Source organism: Beta vulgaris, chromosome 6 (genome assembly GCF_026745355.1).
Source record: "Beta vulgaris subsp. vulgaris cultivar EL10 chromosome 6, EL10.2, whole genome shotgun sequence".
NCBI classification, from domain to species: Eukaryota; Viridiplantae; Streptophyta; class Magnoliopsida; order Caryophyllales; family Amaranthaceae; genus Beta; species Beta vulgaris.
This window is the reverse complement of record NC_079207.1, coordinates 54504518-54520485: the sequence shown is the minus strand read 5'-3', so window position 1 is coordinate 54520485 and position 15968 is coordinate 54504518. Positions and strand designations below refer to the sequence as shown.

At 35.9% G+C, this 15968-nt stretch overlaps 2 protein-coding genes across 2 annotated transcripts; one reads left to right on the top strand and one right to left on the bottom strand.

The window, feature by feature from the left end:
* Nucleotides 1–2406: 2406 nt before the first annotated feature.
* LOC104897092 (uncharacterized) lies at nt 2407–3741 on the top strand. The gene has a single exon (XM_010683913.4). The coding sequence runs from the start codon at nt 2641–2643 to the stop codon at nt 3235–3237; it is 597 nt and encodes a 198-aa protein (XP_010682215.2). The 5' UTR covers nt 2407–2640; the 3' UTR covers nt 3238–3741.
* Nucleotides 3742–10661: 6920 nt separating this feature from the next.
* Nucleotides 10662–12572, bottom strand: LOC125498550 (uncharacterized). The gene is made up of 4 exons (XM_048646778.1): nt 11802–12572; nt 11359–11710; nt 11127–11280; nt 10662–11028 (listed from the first exon to the last, which is right to left on the bottom strand). Exons 1-4 carry the CDS (start codon nt 12570–12572, stop codon nt 10662–10664), a joined length of 1644 nt encoding a protein of 547 aa, XP_048502735.1.
* Between the last annotated feature and the right edge of the window lie 3396 nt (nt 12573–15968).

Sequence of the window (15968 nt, the reverse complement as noted above, 5' to 3'; positions counted from 1 at the left end):
AGGTTATATTCTTATTTAATCTTGGTTTAGTATTAAATAAAACGTTATGAGTATTTTATAACGGTTGATAGGATTGTCAAATACGTGATTTGACAAATGAAACCCTATCTAGTGAACAAGAGTTATAATATACCTTGGTCCCTAGTTCGAATCATTAAATTTGAATGTAAATGATTCAGTTTCATGGACTAGATTGCAAGTTGATTGATAATGCAGTTTCATGGGCTATGGGGACATAGAGATGTCTAGTTATTTGCATAGACATGTATAGTTGATAAATGTCGGGCAGACCTAGTGGGAATTCTCTAAAAGGTTTATGAGAATCTCATTAATATATTTAATAGATTCCTTTGACATGAGTATGATACTATTCTTACTTAAGGATTCGTATGTTTTTGACACTGCGAAACGTCTTGCCGTAAAAGGAGGCTATAAAGGCAATGATCGGAACTGCAATGAATTGAGTGATGGTTTTGGTTATACAATACGGGATAAAGTCCCCCTAAGAGTTAGGATTGGTGTCTTGGCCTCTTGAAGAGGGAGAACTGAAAATGCATGGTCGTGCTCAAATAGATTAAGAAGTTAATGATTTGTATCGACAGTTCGAACTCGGATTTCAAGAAACAACTTGAATATTGGTATGGTTTACATACGATGTTACCATGTCAGCAAGTTGGACATTAAGCGAATTAAGGAGTTTGAAGGTTACACACTTGTTCTTAGACAAGTGGGAGATTGAAGATTTTTGTCCTCGATCAAGTGTAACAAACTAAATGTATATGGATAAATCATAGAGATAATATATTCAATAATATTAGGTGACTGCAACGTTTTTGCTAGAAGCTAATTGCAGTTTGTTGGGCTAGTATAATAGGGCCAGCTACTGATATATATTGGGTCCTATGAGGTCACACAATGTGACGACCCTTGGATATTACCCGGACCAAATTGAAAAATGAGTTAGACGGTTTTAGATGGGTGGAGTGAGATGTAACTCATGAGACTATTAGGCTCATAATGTATGTGACATTATGAGGCAAATAAAACCTCATGAAGTACCTCTTTGTAACCACCTTATATAGGGATATGGGGGTTACCAAGTGAGTACAACACATTACATCATCTAGAGAGAAAAATCAGATTTTTCCTTTATCTTCCTTCCTCCCCATTCGACTACCATACACTCCAAAAGCAAGAGAGTTTTCCTCTCTTCCGTACTAGCATACGTGGTGATCCAAGGGTTATTGTTCGTAGACCAACACTAGAGGAACGACATTTGACGTTCTAAAGGATCTTCACTAGAAGGCTTGTGGTGTAAGAGGAATTTACGCATCAAGAGGTATAATTCTATACTCTTATTATATTCATGTTAATCTATGCAAAGATCTTGGGTTAGATATTTGAGTATATGATATTCGTTTTCCTCACTGAGCATCTATATATAGTCCTACAAACTATTGGTTCTTGTCAAATATAATCCTTCTAGTTTGTGATACACAAATTTTGCACTAAGGGTGTGTCCTCTTCATCTGAATTCTTATGAATTTTTCAGAATGCAATTGTTCTTATCTAAACAATCTGAAGTTATTGATGTTTATTTTTTTTTATAAGGTTTTAAAGGTATTTATCTGAATTTAATTGAGCTTATTAGAAGCTAAAACTTTTTTTCAAGGTGAATAAAGTACCCTAAGTCATATCTCAAAAATGTAGTTGGGCTTAAATGCCGAGGTTATGTATCTCGAAATTTCGAACATTTTTATAAAAGGAAAATTGCTCTTTCTGTTTAGTTGTCACCCACATCTCATCAAATTTTTTATTATAATTTATTTCATTTCATACTAGAAACTTGTAATTAGTATAGAAAGGTCTAAGATTCTAAGCTTAATTAAGAAAAGAAGCTTACTTAACAAAACCACAAAAAAATATCCCTCTATACTTCTCCTCTGATTAGTTTTGTACACTTTCAGCAGTGTAAACTTAATTAGTTGCGTAGGACAGAGAAGCATAACTACACTAAGTAAATCACAAGAAGGACCTCTTACCTCCTTCCAAGCATTCTCTACTTTCCGGGTTTGAAGTTTGAAAAAATGGACCACTTCTCCTCCCACACACCCAAACAAAAAGCAAAAGGCAAAAAAGCAAAAGCTTACCTCTTAAGTCTATCCCCCACTAATAATACTAGTACTAACAGACAACTCTTCCACTAGCAACCAAAAATGGACCCCATCTCTTACATATTATGGCCTTAATAATGGCATGAAAGATATAACTTGGAAAATCTTGACCCTCCATTTATAATCCATCTCGTACGCCAAACCTCCAAAAATTCACATCTTTTGCCACGTTTCATTCTCATTTTTCACTACCAAACCCTCATTATTTCCTTAACCCTAAATTTTCTCACTTTTAAAAAAACCAGCTTCTTATTCAAGCTCATATACCTTTCATACCATATAGTAGTACACTAGTACTTTGTTCTGTATATATATATATATATAAACGTTTTGGCCATTCTTTTTATAACTCTGTTGTTACATTACATTTCATTTCATTGATACAAGAAAAGCCCCTATATTCTATATATAACTTAAGGTTATATGCTTGTATATATCATTTCATTCACTATATTCTTTGTCTAGAATGAAGGTGAAAACACCAAATTTATTGAAGAAGATAATAGCAGCTTTTTCAAGCAAAACAAACGAGCTAAGAATACGTATTATGATATTCTTCCTTTTACATAAGAACATAGACAAAGCTTCATTAACCCATTCTCTTCAAGCCCTTGTTTCTCACCAACCTCACCAAAAGAAGAAAAACGACGAAGCTTTCGAGGAGGAAGAAGGAAGCAAGGGAAATTTGTTGATGAGCTACAACAAAGCTTCAAGCATGATGGCAAGCCATGCCAATGATCTGAGCTTGGCAAAAGATGTGCCGCGGCCGGCGAAATACGAAGCAAATGATCAAGAAGATGAGGAACAAGAAGAACAAGCAGGGGTGGATTTGACGTACGAGATTTTTAAGGAGTTGGAGGCGGAGATGGAGGACGAGAGGGAGAGTAAAGAGTTTGTGAAAGGTGGTGAAGAAAGGTTGATGGTGGATGGTGTGGTGGTTGAGGAGGAAGAAGATATAGACCAAGCAGCTGATCTGTTTATACAAAGGTTTAAAAAACAGATGCAATTGCAAAAGCAACGTTCTTTAGAGAGGCAACAATGGTTGCTCTTGACTAATGCTTAAGAAAGAAAGTTTAGCTTCAGACCACCACCCCGTTTCCTATATATGCAACAAGAAAACGGCTAGGGTTTCGGCTTAATGGGAAACTTTATGTTCGAGCTACTTTCGAGTTTTATAAGCACGGAAATTGTTCGAATCTAGAGAGTTGAGAATTTCCGGAAAAGGGAAATCTCGATACTTAGAGGTTTTCCGCTTCATGGAGTCAGATTGCTAAGATCCAAGCTAAGTAATGTATATGTATGTGTCATTTTATAAAATTTTAAAATCATGAATGACGCAGTAATTATGTAACTTTTTTGTTTGTTTTTTCTTGAAAGGTTGTCCAATAAATATTACTATGTTTTCTCTACAAAATTTATGTATGAGAGTTATTGAGAAAGACTTTTGTAATGAAAATGACATGGAACTAAAAACGCATGTCATCCATAATCCTCAGGTTCATAATATAGATCATTCCAATTTCCTATATATCATATCTATAATTTATATAAAGGTCGTTCCTCATTATTGGTCTATCTCAGGTAAGAACTAGTCATTCTTCTTTTCTTTTTTTGGAGTTTACTGGACAAAATTTACTGAAAAATTGATGTGCTAGTATAGATATTGCTCCCAGAAAAGAAAAGGAGTGATTTACTACTAGTTTAGGATGCTGTTTTGGGTACATGGATAGAGCCATAGAGGTATACAATATCCTGTTTCTCTTATCATGAGGGTTTACGTTCTGTTATAAATTTACTTTCACAATCTCTATAAAGAGAAAAGGAGAAAAAGTGAAAAGAGGTAATTTGGAATAAAGGAGAGAATAATGCCTTTGTTTCCTTAGAGGGGTTTCCTGTTGCCTTTATGCTTCACGCAGATCAGATTTGCCGTTAGTTGATACAACTGTTACAGATTTTCCTCATGCTTGGGGAACATTCTAAACAACTCTTATTCAATGTATTATACATCTACATGTACTTGGCTCGCTCCGGCTGCACCGTGCATCTATAATTATTTTACTTAATTGGTTACACAAATTCTTATATACAGCCGACTATACCAAAAATTTCGCGTGTGGCCGACCCATAAATAAGCCCAAGTGGAAATTAGCGCTTCTTCTTCCACGTGATTCTCCTGTGAATTACATACCAAACTCTTTTCTCTCATGGTTGAAGCCGACGACGACGTTACTTCCCCTAAACCTCTTCAAAACCCTTTAACATTTTGTCTCTCCTCAATTCATTTCTTCTATTTTCTCTCTCCTCCTGTTACCACCATTTTTATGTAATTGCTAGCATTTATTATGATACAGTGTATTAAGCCCCGAAGGGTTTAATGTTTATGTAAATATAAAGGCCCAATCATACTAAGAAGCCCATGATAAATAGTCAACAAAAATCAACAACCAGAAGCCCATAAAAGAAAGCTCATAAGTCAAGAATGTTCAAGAAATGGAAGTCAAACAACGCCAAAACGTGGACAGAGACGTGGGTAATAGTCAATTCGATTATGGAGCATGCAAGTTACGTGGGTAATGAGACGTGGCCACTATGGCACCAGAAGATAGCAGTTGTGATTTGATTCAAATCGTTTCCCTCCAAAGAGGCAAGAAAGTTAGGCATGGTGAAGAAGTATAAATACAAGAAAAAGGATCAATTGAAAGACAACATACAACAGCGTGAAAATTTACTTCCTTTCTAGCGTAGCTTTAACCTAGATTAGCCAACCCCCTTCCGGGGTTATAGTTTAGTTCCTAGCCTATACCTAGAGCATGTACTAAGTGATACGTTTCTTCATCTCCAGTTTTAGCCGGAACTCATGGATGTATCCATTTTCGTGCTTTACTTTAATTGTCCAACCTGGTTTATCTTCATGTGTGTTATAAAGAATCTTTCTAGAAGTTTGTGATACGAGTGGGAATATTCAACTTTAATTAATAGATTAATTATTATCTTGATTGTTTTATTTAATAGGGTTTTTTCACCAGGTACCCTTGTGGTTTTAAAAAATTCATGGGGTACCCCTAGTTTTTAAAAAATGCACCAGGTACCCTTATTATTTAAGTAAAATGCACGAAATGCCCTTAATGACTAACAGTGTCAAGTTTCCGTTAGTCATTTGGGTTAATTAACATCTCTAACCCTAATTTAAACCCTAAATAAACCCTAATTAAATCCTAATTAACTAAGTAAACCCTAACCTAACCCTAAAACCACCACCCAACCCACCCCACCCCCACCCCCACCCCCACCCCCACCTCCACCTGGCAGCATCCCTGCTACCCTAGCAGCAACCACCCCCACCCCACCCCCACCCCCCCACCCACCCCCGGCAGCATCACTGCTCCCTTAGCAGCAACACCCTCACCCCCACCCCCACCCCTCTCTAAAACTGATTTCGAAAATCAATTTCAAAAAACAATTTCAAAATCATTTTCAAAATCATTTTCAAAAATCATTTTCAAAATCATTTTCGAAAAGGATTTTGGAAATCATTTTTGAAAAAAAACCATTTTCGAAACTATTTTCGAAAACGATTTTTGAAAACATTTTCGAAAATGGTTTTCGAAACTATTTTCGAAAACCAATTTTGAAATCAATTTCGAAACCATTTTCGAAATCATTTTCGAAATAAGTTTTTGAAATAAAAAAAATCGATGAAGAAGAAGGAGGTGGTGTTTTCCAGTTCGACGGCGATGATTTGGGGGCTTCGATTTGGCGGCGGGAGTGGGGCAAGCAGGGGCGGTGGTGGGTCACCATTGGGAATCCGACTGGGGTGGTAGGGTGGGGAGAGGAACTCGACGGGGTGGTGGGGTGGGGAGAGGGAACTCGACAGGGTTGGTGGGGGAAGGGTGGGGGCTGCTTGGGTGGGGGAGGGGTGGTTGGATGGTTAAGGTAAGGGAGGTATTAGGAGGTTAGGATTAGGGTTCAAGAGTTAGGGTTAGATGATTAATTAGGATTAAAGGGTTAATTAGGGTTAATGACTAACGGAAACTTAACACCGTTAGTCATTAAGGGCATTTCGTGAATTTTATTAAAACCTTAGGGGTACCTGGTGCATTTTTTAAAAACTAAGGGTACCCCATGAATTTTTTAAGACCACAGGGGTACCTGGTGAAAAAACCGTATTTAATATCAATCCCCTGAATTTATTAGGTGTTGTAGTTCGATTACCTTAAGCTATAACAAAGTACTTTAGCAAGGTTTTATCTAACTAAAACCGGTAACCCCCATGGACTAAGACTCCCGTGGCGTTCAGTATCTAACTATTGGGTGTGCATTGACTTGTTTGCAAATTCATACAACTGATTTTGCACCAATACCTCCATTGAAGGAAGCTTCACTCATTCTCTCTCTTCTTCTCTTTCGTTTCAATCTCTGAAAAACTCTTGTTTTTATATATGTATCTTATATTTTCTTTCTCCTCATACTAAACTATTATCTTTGAGGGGACAAGAGTTTGAGATTGAATTGAATAGGTTAATTTGCGGATTCTAAACGAAAATTAGTTTAACTTTTGCTTCAATTTGGGGATTTCATCTGAGTAACTTGTAATAGCCCATACTTTTCAGCAGCATCAATTAAGGGTTAATTACATTTTATTAAGTCTAATTATATGATAATGTTAGTATGCTAATATTTTGAGAATTAAAAATTACTTATAAAATTAATTTTACCTTAAGTACAAATATGAAATTAGCTTTGTTCTATTGAAATAAGTTGAGTTGAGTATTTTAAAGCAAAAGAAAGAAAAACAAATCTCTCATTTATCTCTTCATTTACTTGTGTCAATTGTTGTCAAAGACAACACAACCATATCTTCATCTTTTCTCATGCTGTCAAAAGGAGATAAGTTCCAGTTTTTCAGTTTTTCAACTTCATCAAAACTCCATAAATGGAGAAAAATTCTCTTACTTCTCTAAGGAGTTCTAGAAAGAGGAAAACCCCAAAATCTCTTCTTTCCTCTCACCTCTGTTCTGTTCGTCGATTTCAAGCAACATGCGGTCATATTTCAGTCTTTCTTACTTCATCAAAGTTGTAGATCTTTTCGAGTTATTGAATTTAGACCCAAAATCATCCAATTCAGAGTTTGGAGCTATAAGTTGTAGCCTTTGCAAGTTTGGTGTTGCTACCTTCATTTCTCTCTCCTCTGTTTTCGTCAATCTGTTTCTGCAATTTTCTCTAACATGCAATCCAAATTTGCTCCTTGCTTCTTCATCAAAGTTTTATATCTCTTTGATTTATTAAATTTAGGCACAAAAATCGTCCAATTCGGAGTTTGGAGCTGTGAGTTATGGCCTTTGCAAGTTTGGTGCTGCTGCTGATTTTCTTAATGCGTCACTGCTACTGTTCATCAACGCCATTGTTGTTGTTAAGTTTTTACTCGGTTTGGAATTCCTTTGGCAAGGTATAATTTTTGGGTTAAAGTTGTGACCCTTGTTCATCAATTATAATCTGATTTATATGTTATTAATAGTTCTGATTTTCACGTGTACAATTGAAAGTATTGTTGATTTGCAAAATTAGATTATGGGATTGGAATTGGTATTATTTGGATTGTTGAGATTAAATATTAGAACTTTTGTTCAATGACTTAGATTGAAACTCATTTTGAATTAAATTATAATCTTCTATTTTGTTAAGTAAACTATAAAATCAACTTGTTGATTTGGTTTTAATTAATTAAGTATATTCTGAACTTGTTCTTGTTTTGTAAAATCTTATATCAAACTAGAGTTGGATTGGAGAAATTGAACTTGCAATGATATTATGTGATTAATTAAGAGGAATGAGTTGATTAGAGTTATCTTATGAAGTTGATGTTGAGTATAATGGAAGGAAGTGGATTAGTTCATAAATAGTTATTGGAATGGTAATTGAGTGGAATTCGGGAATGAGATTAGTCAAAGCAAAATGGAGTAGTCTTCAAGTATAAAAGTGTATGAGTATACTCTGATTTTTATTTTGTTTTATTAATATGATCATGAACATAATTTATGGAGTTCAAGATGGAGATCAAGTTTCGATCCTTGGAGGTTGTATATAGTTGTTCTTGAGGAAAGGTACACACATGTCCTTCCACCTTAGAAATATGAATTGATATTTTGTATCATTACATGGATTTCTTGTGTTGAGCTCGATATATTTATGTATGTATATATTTTACAACCGTGAACACCTAAAAGTATAATTATTTTAGTATAAGTATTTAAGTATAAGTATTGCGAATAAGTATTAAAGTACAAGTGTTGAGTATAAATATTTTTGTATGATTACAAGTTTTATTTTATAAGGGCAAGTGAACAACATTTGTAGAGCAGGTTTGCTCATTATGTGTGTGGAGCGGGTATTCCTCCATTATGTGGGGTCATGACCTAGAAAGTCTTGCAAGCAGTACAAAGTTGATAGGGGAGACGTCCCCATGAGTTTTAGAGATGGTGTAGCCTCTCTATTCGTATAAGTTCCCCGATTATGGAAACTATAAAGTATTCTTGGAATATGATTTGAGTATGATATGATGAGGAAATGATTTCGAAATTATTTTAGCTGGCTTAGTTTATGAACTAAAATGAATGGTGGGCAAGGTACAGGTGGAGGGAAATGACTCATATATGAGTTAAGACCAGATAAGGTCGAATATTGTATTATGTTATATTATGATAAGTTTTTGCCTGTACTTGCCAGCGATTTCTATTACGTGATTAAGCTATGCCAGCGATATATTTAAAAGATGAATTATTTTCCGAACAATTACCAAGTTAGTTTCTTATATGAAAAACGTTTTGGTTGCTGCAACGACTTAGGGGTTTATGTAGAAATTTTGAGATATATATTGTACAAATGATTTTATATTGAAAGATACACTCTCAATAAAGTGTTCTGAAATATTGATTAAGTAGTTGGATTTAGAAAAATATCTTCGAAAGGATTTATCTATAAAATAGGTAACGAAGAACTGCTTTATGGAATTGAAACATATAGTTGTCTGTTTCATTTGGAAGATCTATGGTTTTGTTAAAGTAGTATAGATTATCATCTCATCTTATTTCTAATGTGTATAGTTTTCTTATATCGATATTCATCTATTTAAATACATGGAGTAATCTTATGAAAATTGATTAACGATACGAGTATATTTTAAGCCACTAGCATGGATTTCTGGTTGAATAGTGTGTACTCAGTTTTTCTGATTTTGTTCTTGGAACCTGTCCTGGTGGGGGCAGAGTTCATTGTTAGTGATCTTGCAGGTTCGTGTGTGGAAAGCTCGGAATGGAGTAAAAGGAAGAATTTGGGTATCAAGGTTGTAATTAGATTTAAGGAAAATTCTCATTGGTAACCTTATAGTATGGGAAATTATATTTGGTAACCAATTTAAATCCTTAATTTACAACGTGACCTTATACTATTGACTTTTGTCTAAACGTGACATTAATGAGCTGATTTAGTTAAAATCACGTGTTTTATATGCTTTTAAGGGCTAACCATGGTTATTTACTAACAACCATCCATTTCCCTCTTAAAATCTAAACCTTTCCCCCAAAAAAACTTCCCACCATTTTTCTTCATGCTTTCGTGGAGAGAGAAACCCTAATTCGCGCCATCCCTCTTCACTTCTCCATCTCCCATGGCTGATTCAAGATTTTCTTCGTCGAATTCAAGAGCAGGACCTAGCGTTGGAAACTACAAATGGATTAAAGCACGTTATTGTTATTGTCATCCTCCAAAAGTTGCTGAATTCAGAATTTCAGAGTCAATCAACAACCCCCAAAGACCTTACTACAAGTGTAAGCATTGTGGGTTCTTTTCATGGGTTACACAAGAAGAGTGGGTGAAGATATGTCAGGTAATGGTCAAGGTAAGCAAGGAATGGAAGGAAGCTCAGGAAGGGAAGAAATGGGTCAAGATGTGGCTGATTTGAAGGCAATTTTACAAAGTTTCATTAATCAGACTGTTGTTTTTGTTAAAATGGTTGTTATTATGTATTTTGTGCTTTTAATTTGCATAATGTACTAATGAAGCTTAGTTATGTATTAATGAAGTTTAGTTATGTACTTCAGTGCATTTTATGGATGAAAAGGAGATGGTTTTGTGAATTTGCAATATAAGAACTTTTTGCTATTTGAAGTTAAACAAAACAAACTATTGATTCTTGCAAGTTCAACAACAGACCAACTTTTGCGTCCTTCAACTACGACAAAATACCAACTTCAAGGTAATTGAGGTTTAACAAAAAAAACATGTTTTAAGCAAAGTAAACTGACAATGATTCACAAGTTTACATAATCTAAACAAAGAGTACTAGTTAGTGTTTAGTGGTTGGTAGAGGTTGTGATGCTGAAATTTTGGCCCTTTTGTTGCCTTGAACTGGTTGAGATGAGGAAGGTTCTTGGCTTGCTTGTTGTCCCCTTTTCTTCCTTTGAACTGGTTGAGATGAAGAAGGGTTGCTGCTTACTGCTTGCTTGTTGCTTGCTGCTTTGCTTGCTTGCCCTTGGTCTTCCTTTGAGTAGTTTGTGCATTAGTTGGTCCACCTTTACAGGTCCTAGCATTGTGCCCAAAGCTCTTGCACTTCTTACACTGAACAGTGCAGCTTCTCTTCCCCTTTCTTGCTTCATCCTCACCTCTTTTCCTATTCCTACAAGGCCTACTAGCTTTCCTTTTGATTGTTGGTGGCTGAATAGTAGGAAGATCAATGTCAGGCCATTGTTCAAAGTCTGGCACTGACTTAATACATTGTGCATAAGCAAGCTTGTACACTTTTACAGTGTACATGTCATCAATGAACTTCAAAGGATCCAGCCCAGCATGAAGTATAGCCCTGAGACCATGCTTACATGGTATACCAGTTAGTTGCCAAGCATTACATGCACAAGATTTGGTGTGAAGACTAACTGGTAACACTGATTTCCCATCTACAATCTCATATTCACCATCATCAGAGATATGTGCTTAACAGGTTCTTTAAGCACTTGAATTCTTTTCAAGATGTTTGGGCAAACATCATCTCTCTCCCATTCTTCACATACTTGTCTCCTTGTGGCTAGCCTGACCATAGTAACCCTCCTTATCCCTAGCAATTATGCAAAAACAAGTTAGAAACAAATCAAATTAGTGACATAAACAAGTTTGTAAATGCAAAGTAACAAACCTTCTAAGAGTGTCAACACTGGTCTACATCTGTCCGTTCCCAAAGTAGCATTGAAACTCTCAACAAAGTTGCTTTTGTTCATATCACATTTGATATTTGGGTTGAACTTATGCTTAGTCGATCTTGATTGTTCACCTAGCTTAGACAACCAAACCAAAGCCTGAGGGTTGACCTTCTGAATTTGATCCATGGCTTTCTTAAAGGTGAAGGTAGAAGTGGCTCCACAAGCCTTCCAAAACAAGCTGAACATCAAAGGGCCTGGATGGGCCTTCTTCCAATTTGAAGCTAAATGCTTGCAACAATATCTTCTACCCACTTTAGGCCATAAAGCAGAGAATGCAGCTTCAATGGACTGTAAAATACATAACATGTAATAAAGACCAAATGCAAGAACAAAAACTTGAACTAACATTAACAAAATAAAAATACTGTAAATACCTCACCTTGTGCCTATCTGAAATGATACACCATTCATCTCCTCTCCCACTGTCTTGTAGCACATTCTTTAGATGCCAAACAAAGAACTTCCATGTCTCATTGTCTTCACCAGACACAATGGCCCAAGCAAATGGAAATAAGTCATTATTTCCATCAAGAGCTACTGCAGAAAGTAGCACCCCACCATAATGTCCCTTCAGGAAGGTGCCATCAACTCCAATGAAACTTCTACACCCAGCAAACAACTCATCTAATGCACCCCTGAAAGCTATGAAGATGGATACAAAAGCCAGAGGCTTTTCAGGATCATTTGGTGGTTTCCATGCACAAAATGCAGCTGAACCTGGGTTTGTGCTTTTCACCACTTCACAATACTTAGGCAGATGGCCATAAGAAACATAATGTGCACCATGTATTTCAAGCAATGTCATTGTTCTCATCCTATATAGGGTACTAATGGACATTTCTACCCTAAATCTGTCCCAAAGAAGTTTATTCATAGACTTTGCAGATATGTCATTGTTTGCTCTAATATCTTCCATTAAGACCCTTGAAGCCCAAGCTGAACTGACCATAGGATTCCTTGTCTCAAGTCCCAGACATGTATGTTCTTGGTTTTGAATAGATTTGATGGCCCATGTGCTCCCATCAGGCAACTTACTAGCATGTAATTTCCACTCACACTTGTCATCACTGCATCTAACAGTGTATTTGAAGTTGCTAGCCTTGTCAACCACAACAGAAAATCCACATTGGATGCAGTAATCCCTGACCATATCTCTTAAATGTTGTTTATCAGTAAACAGTTACCAAGGCTTTATGCAAATATTTCCCCATTCTTGTTGGGTGTACATCTCTCCATTTCTATACACCTTGGCCAAATTTAAGTCAACAACATCATCACCACCCTCATTTACCCAGACAGGTCCTTCATAAGGATCAAAACAGTCTTGGACCATTGGTCCATATAAAACATCATCATACTCTCCATCATCATCACTATCCACTACACTCTCAGACACATCACTGCATTCACTCTCAGTAGGTGAATAACCTGACTCATCAGTTGACTCAAACTCATCATCATCTCCCATGTCAGCCTGCAAATAAGCTAGTCTTCTCTCAGCTAACTCCCTCCTCCTGGTCAACCTATCTATTATTTTACTAGCCGTTGAAGTTACCACCAATCCTTTCCTCTTTGCAGTGGTTTTTGGAACCCTTTTAGTCATCAGAGCTGAGGACTTAGATGATCTAGAGGAGCACAACTTCTCAGGTACTGAACTAACCCTAACTTCTGGGTTATTGGTCAAATGATGCTCATTCTCACAGGGTTCATTGATTGATATCCCCATCAAATTTCCTCCTGCAAACTGTTTCTTACCTCCTCTTGTTTTGCACTTGGCCTTGCCCTTACCTCCTACTGGTTTGATTGGAGAAATAACCAAGTCTGCCCACTTATCCTCACAAGCATGCATAATTCCTAAATCTACACCATCCATGTCATTATATACCATATCAGGGCTATTACTTTCAACATTTGGGTTTGACTTGGAATCTGAGGGTTTGTCAACTAACTGAACCTCCATATGTCTAAGACTTCTCCTAGGGGTTGGCTTAATTGGTAGTTCAACTTCTGGATTTATAGGAGCTTTTCCCTTATCCTGAGTTTTCCTCAAACTAATTGCAGCCTTAACTGCATCTGTCTCGTTTTCACAATCATCAACCCATACATTAATCCTATTCTTATCATGCAAATTGCTTAACATTTTAACCATATCAGCATCTGTTACTATCTCAATGTGTTTCATTTTATAAAGATACACAAACTTTGGTTTCTTAGGCACTAGGGTTTTCAGTTTAGCAGCATTGTCCCAATAATCAATTATTATGTCCACAAACATTGCCTTATCAACATCATCAACAACAACTTCCACATCAGACCCTTTATGTTGAAACACAAGGACAACTCTATCACACATTCTGCAATTTTGAAACAAAAATTCAAAATTTTCAGGAAATTATATGGCAACAGAATACAACAACCACAACAAGACTCAATTTTTGAAAAAAAAAAACATTTCCCTTCAAACAGAGCACCACAACTTCACACCAAAGAAATACAAACAAATGAAAGAAATCATTGACAAAAATTTAAAAGAGGGAAGAATTCACTTACATGATGCTAGTGAAGTGAAGATGGACTGAAATTGCTTTAAAATTCACCCGAAATTGACAGGGTACAGTAACCCTAAGTTTGTCGAACTCGAACTCGTTTTTTGGAGTGTCTTCCTTGTTCACTTCTAGATTCTGGAGAAGAAACCCAATTATCCTAACACCAACTGATTTTGGAGTTCACTTGTAGAACTCAGATTTTGGAGTTCATGAATTTCACTCACATGGAGCTCTCAAAGAACTTGGAGAAGAAGGAGGGTCGTTTTTTTGAAAGTTCAACAGTGGTTAGGTGGGGAAAAGAAGGATGTGGGTTTAATTCGGGGTAGATTAGTAATTTCGTTACTTACTAACCACACCTAGAACTAAATAACTAAAAACATGAGATTTAACGGAATAATTAACGTAAAATGTCATTAATGTCACGTTTAGTAAAAAAAACCATAATACAAGGTCACGTTCTGAATTACAGATTTAAATTGGTTGCCAAATATAATTTCTAATACTACAAGGTTACCAATGAGACACTACAAAAAAAAAGCTTATATAGCGACGGATTTTTGGAGACGGATATATATCCGTTTCTAATTTAGAGACGGAATATTGATAATCCGTCTCTAAATTTATTTAGAGACGGATTTTTTAAATCCGTCTCTAAATTAAGACGGATTTTTAAATCCGTCTCTAACTTTAGGACGGATTTTAAAAATCCGTCCCTAAATTAGAGACGGATTTTAAAAATCCGTCTCGAAATAAATTTAGAGACGGATTTTGAAAATCCGTCTCTAACTTAGGGACGGATATTGATAATCCGTCCCTAAAGTTAGAGACGGATTTTTAAATCCGTCTCTAAAGTTAGAGACGGATTTAAAAAATCCGTCTCTAAATTTACATATGAATATTTTATTGCACGTATTTAATTTAGAGACGGATTTTCAAAATCCGTCTCTAATTTAGGGACGGATTTTTAGAATCCGTCTCTAATTTAGGGACGGATTTTTAAATCCGTCTCTAAATTTAGAGACGGATTCTAAAAATCCGTCTCTAAATTCAAATATGAATATTTTATTGCGCATCTTTAATTTAGGGACGGATTTTAAAAATCCGTCTCTAAGTTAGAGACGGATTTTGAAATCCGTCTCTAATTTAGGGACGGATTTGAAAATCCGTCTCAAATTAGGGACGGATTTTTGAATCCGTCTCGAATATTTCTTCTACATTATACCAATATTATGTAGAGAAGTATACAAGTTGTATTTGGTGTAGTTGGTTGGAGCTTCTTCTCGTTTCTTTGAGGTTACAAGTTCTATTCCTACGAACAGCGATTCTTGCGACTGTGGAGTCTTCTTATCCTTTCCCTTGTAGAGCTGAACCGGGTTTACTTAAGGGATATTCCTAAATGGTAATGAGATCAACTTGAACTAGGTAGGTAATAATAGGTGATTAAATATAATCATGATAATATTAGGAACTATCGTGTTGTTAATTTCATTTATATATTTTTTATACTTTCAGCGAATTTAGAGACGGATTTTCGAAATCCGTCTCTAAGCTTAGAGACGGATTTTTAAAATCCGTCTCTAAGTTTAGAGACGGATTTTCAAGTTTAGAGACGGATTTGCAAAATCCGTCTCTAACTCGAATTAGCGACAAGGGTTTTAGAGAGGGACAATATCCGTCTCTAAATCCGTCTCTAAGCCCATATAGCGACGGATTTGACCTTTTTAGGGACGGATTTTGTTCGTCTCTAAATGGACTTTTTTTTGTAGTGAGAATTTCCCTAGATTTAATGGTTCAGAGGTTGTATTTAGGAGTATATATCCTTTTTGTGAATAAAATATTATATTGCTTTGGGAGTCGAGTAAGGTATTATGTAATGTGTTATTTGGTTATTGAGGATGATTTGTTGTGGGCCCTAACCCACAGGTCCAGGATCGTTTTATAAATTATGTTTCCGCTGCGAGTGAATATAATTCGAGGTTTATTTAGCGTTAATTGTAATT

Bases quoted from the DNA above. Each gene is read 5' to 3' on its own strand.
- LOC104897092 (XM_010683913.4), top strand. From the start codon at position 2,641: ATGAAGGTGAAAACACCAAATTTATTGAAGAAGATAATAGCAGCTTTT.
- LOC125498550 (XM_048646778.1), bottom strand. From the start codon at position 12,572: ATGGTCAGGGATTACTGCATCCAATGTGGATTTTCTGTTGTGGTTGAC. The intron at 11,281-11,358 runs GTTTGTTACTTT...CATAATTGCTAG, and splicing joins AGTGTTGACACTCTTAGAAG to GGATAAGGAGGGTTACTATG. The intron at 11,029-11,126 runs GTAGATGGGAAA...GCATGGTCTCAG, and splicing joins ATGATGGTGAATATGAGATT to GGCTATACTTCATGCTGGGC.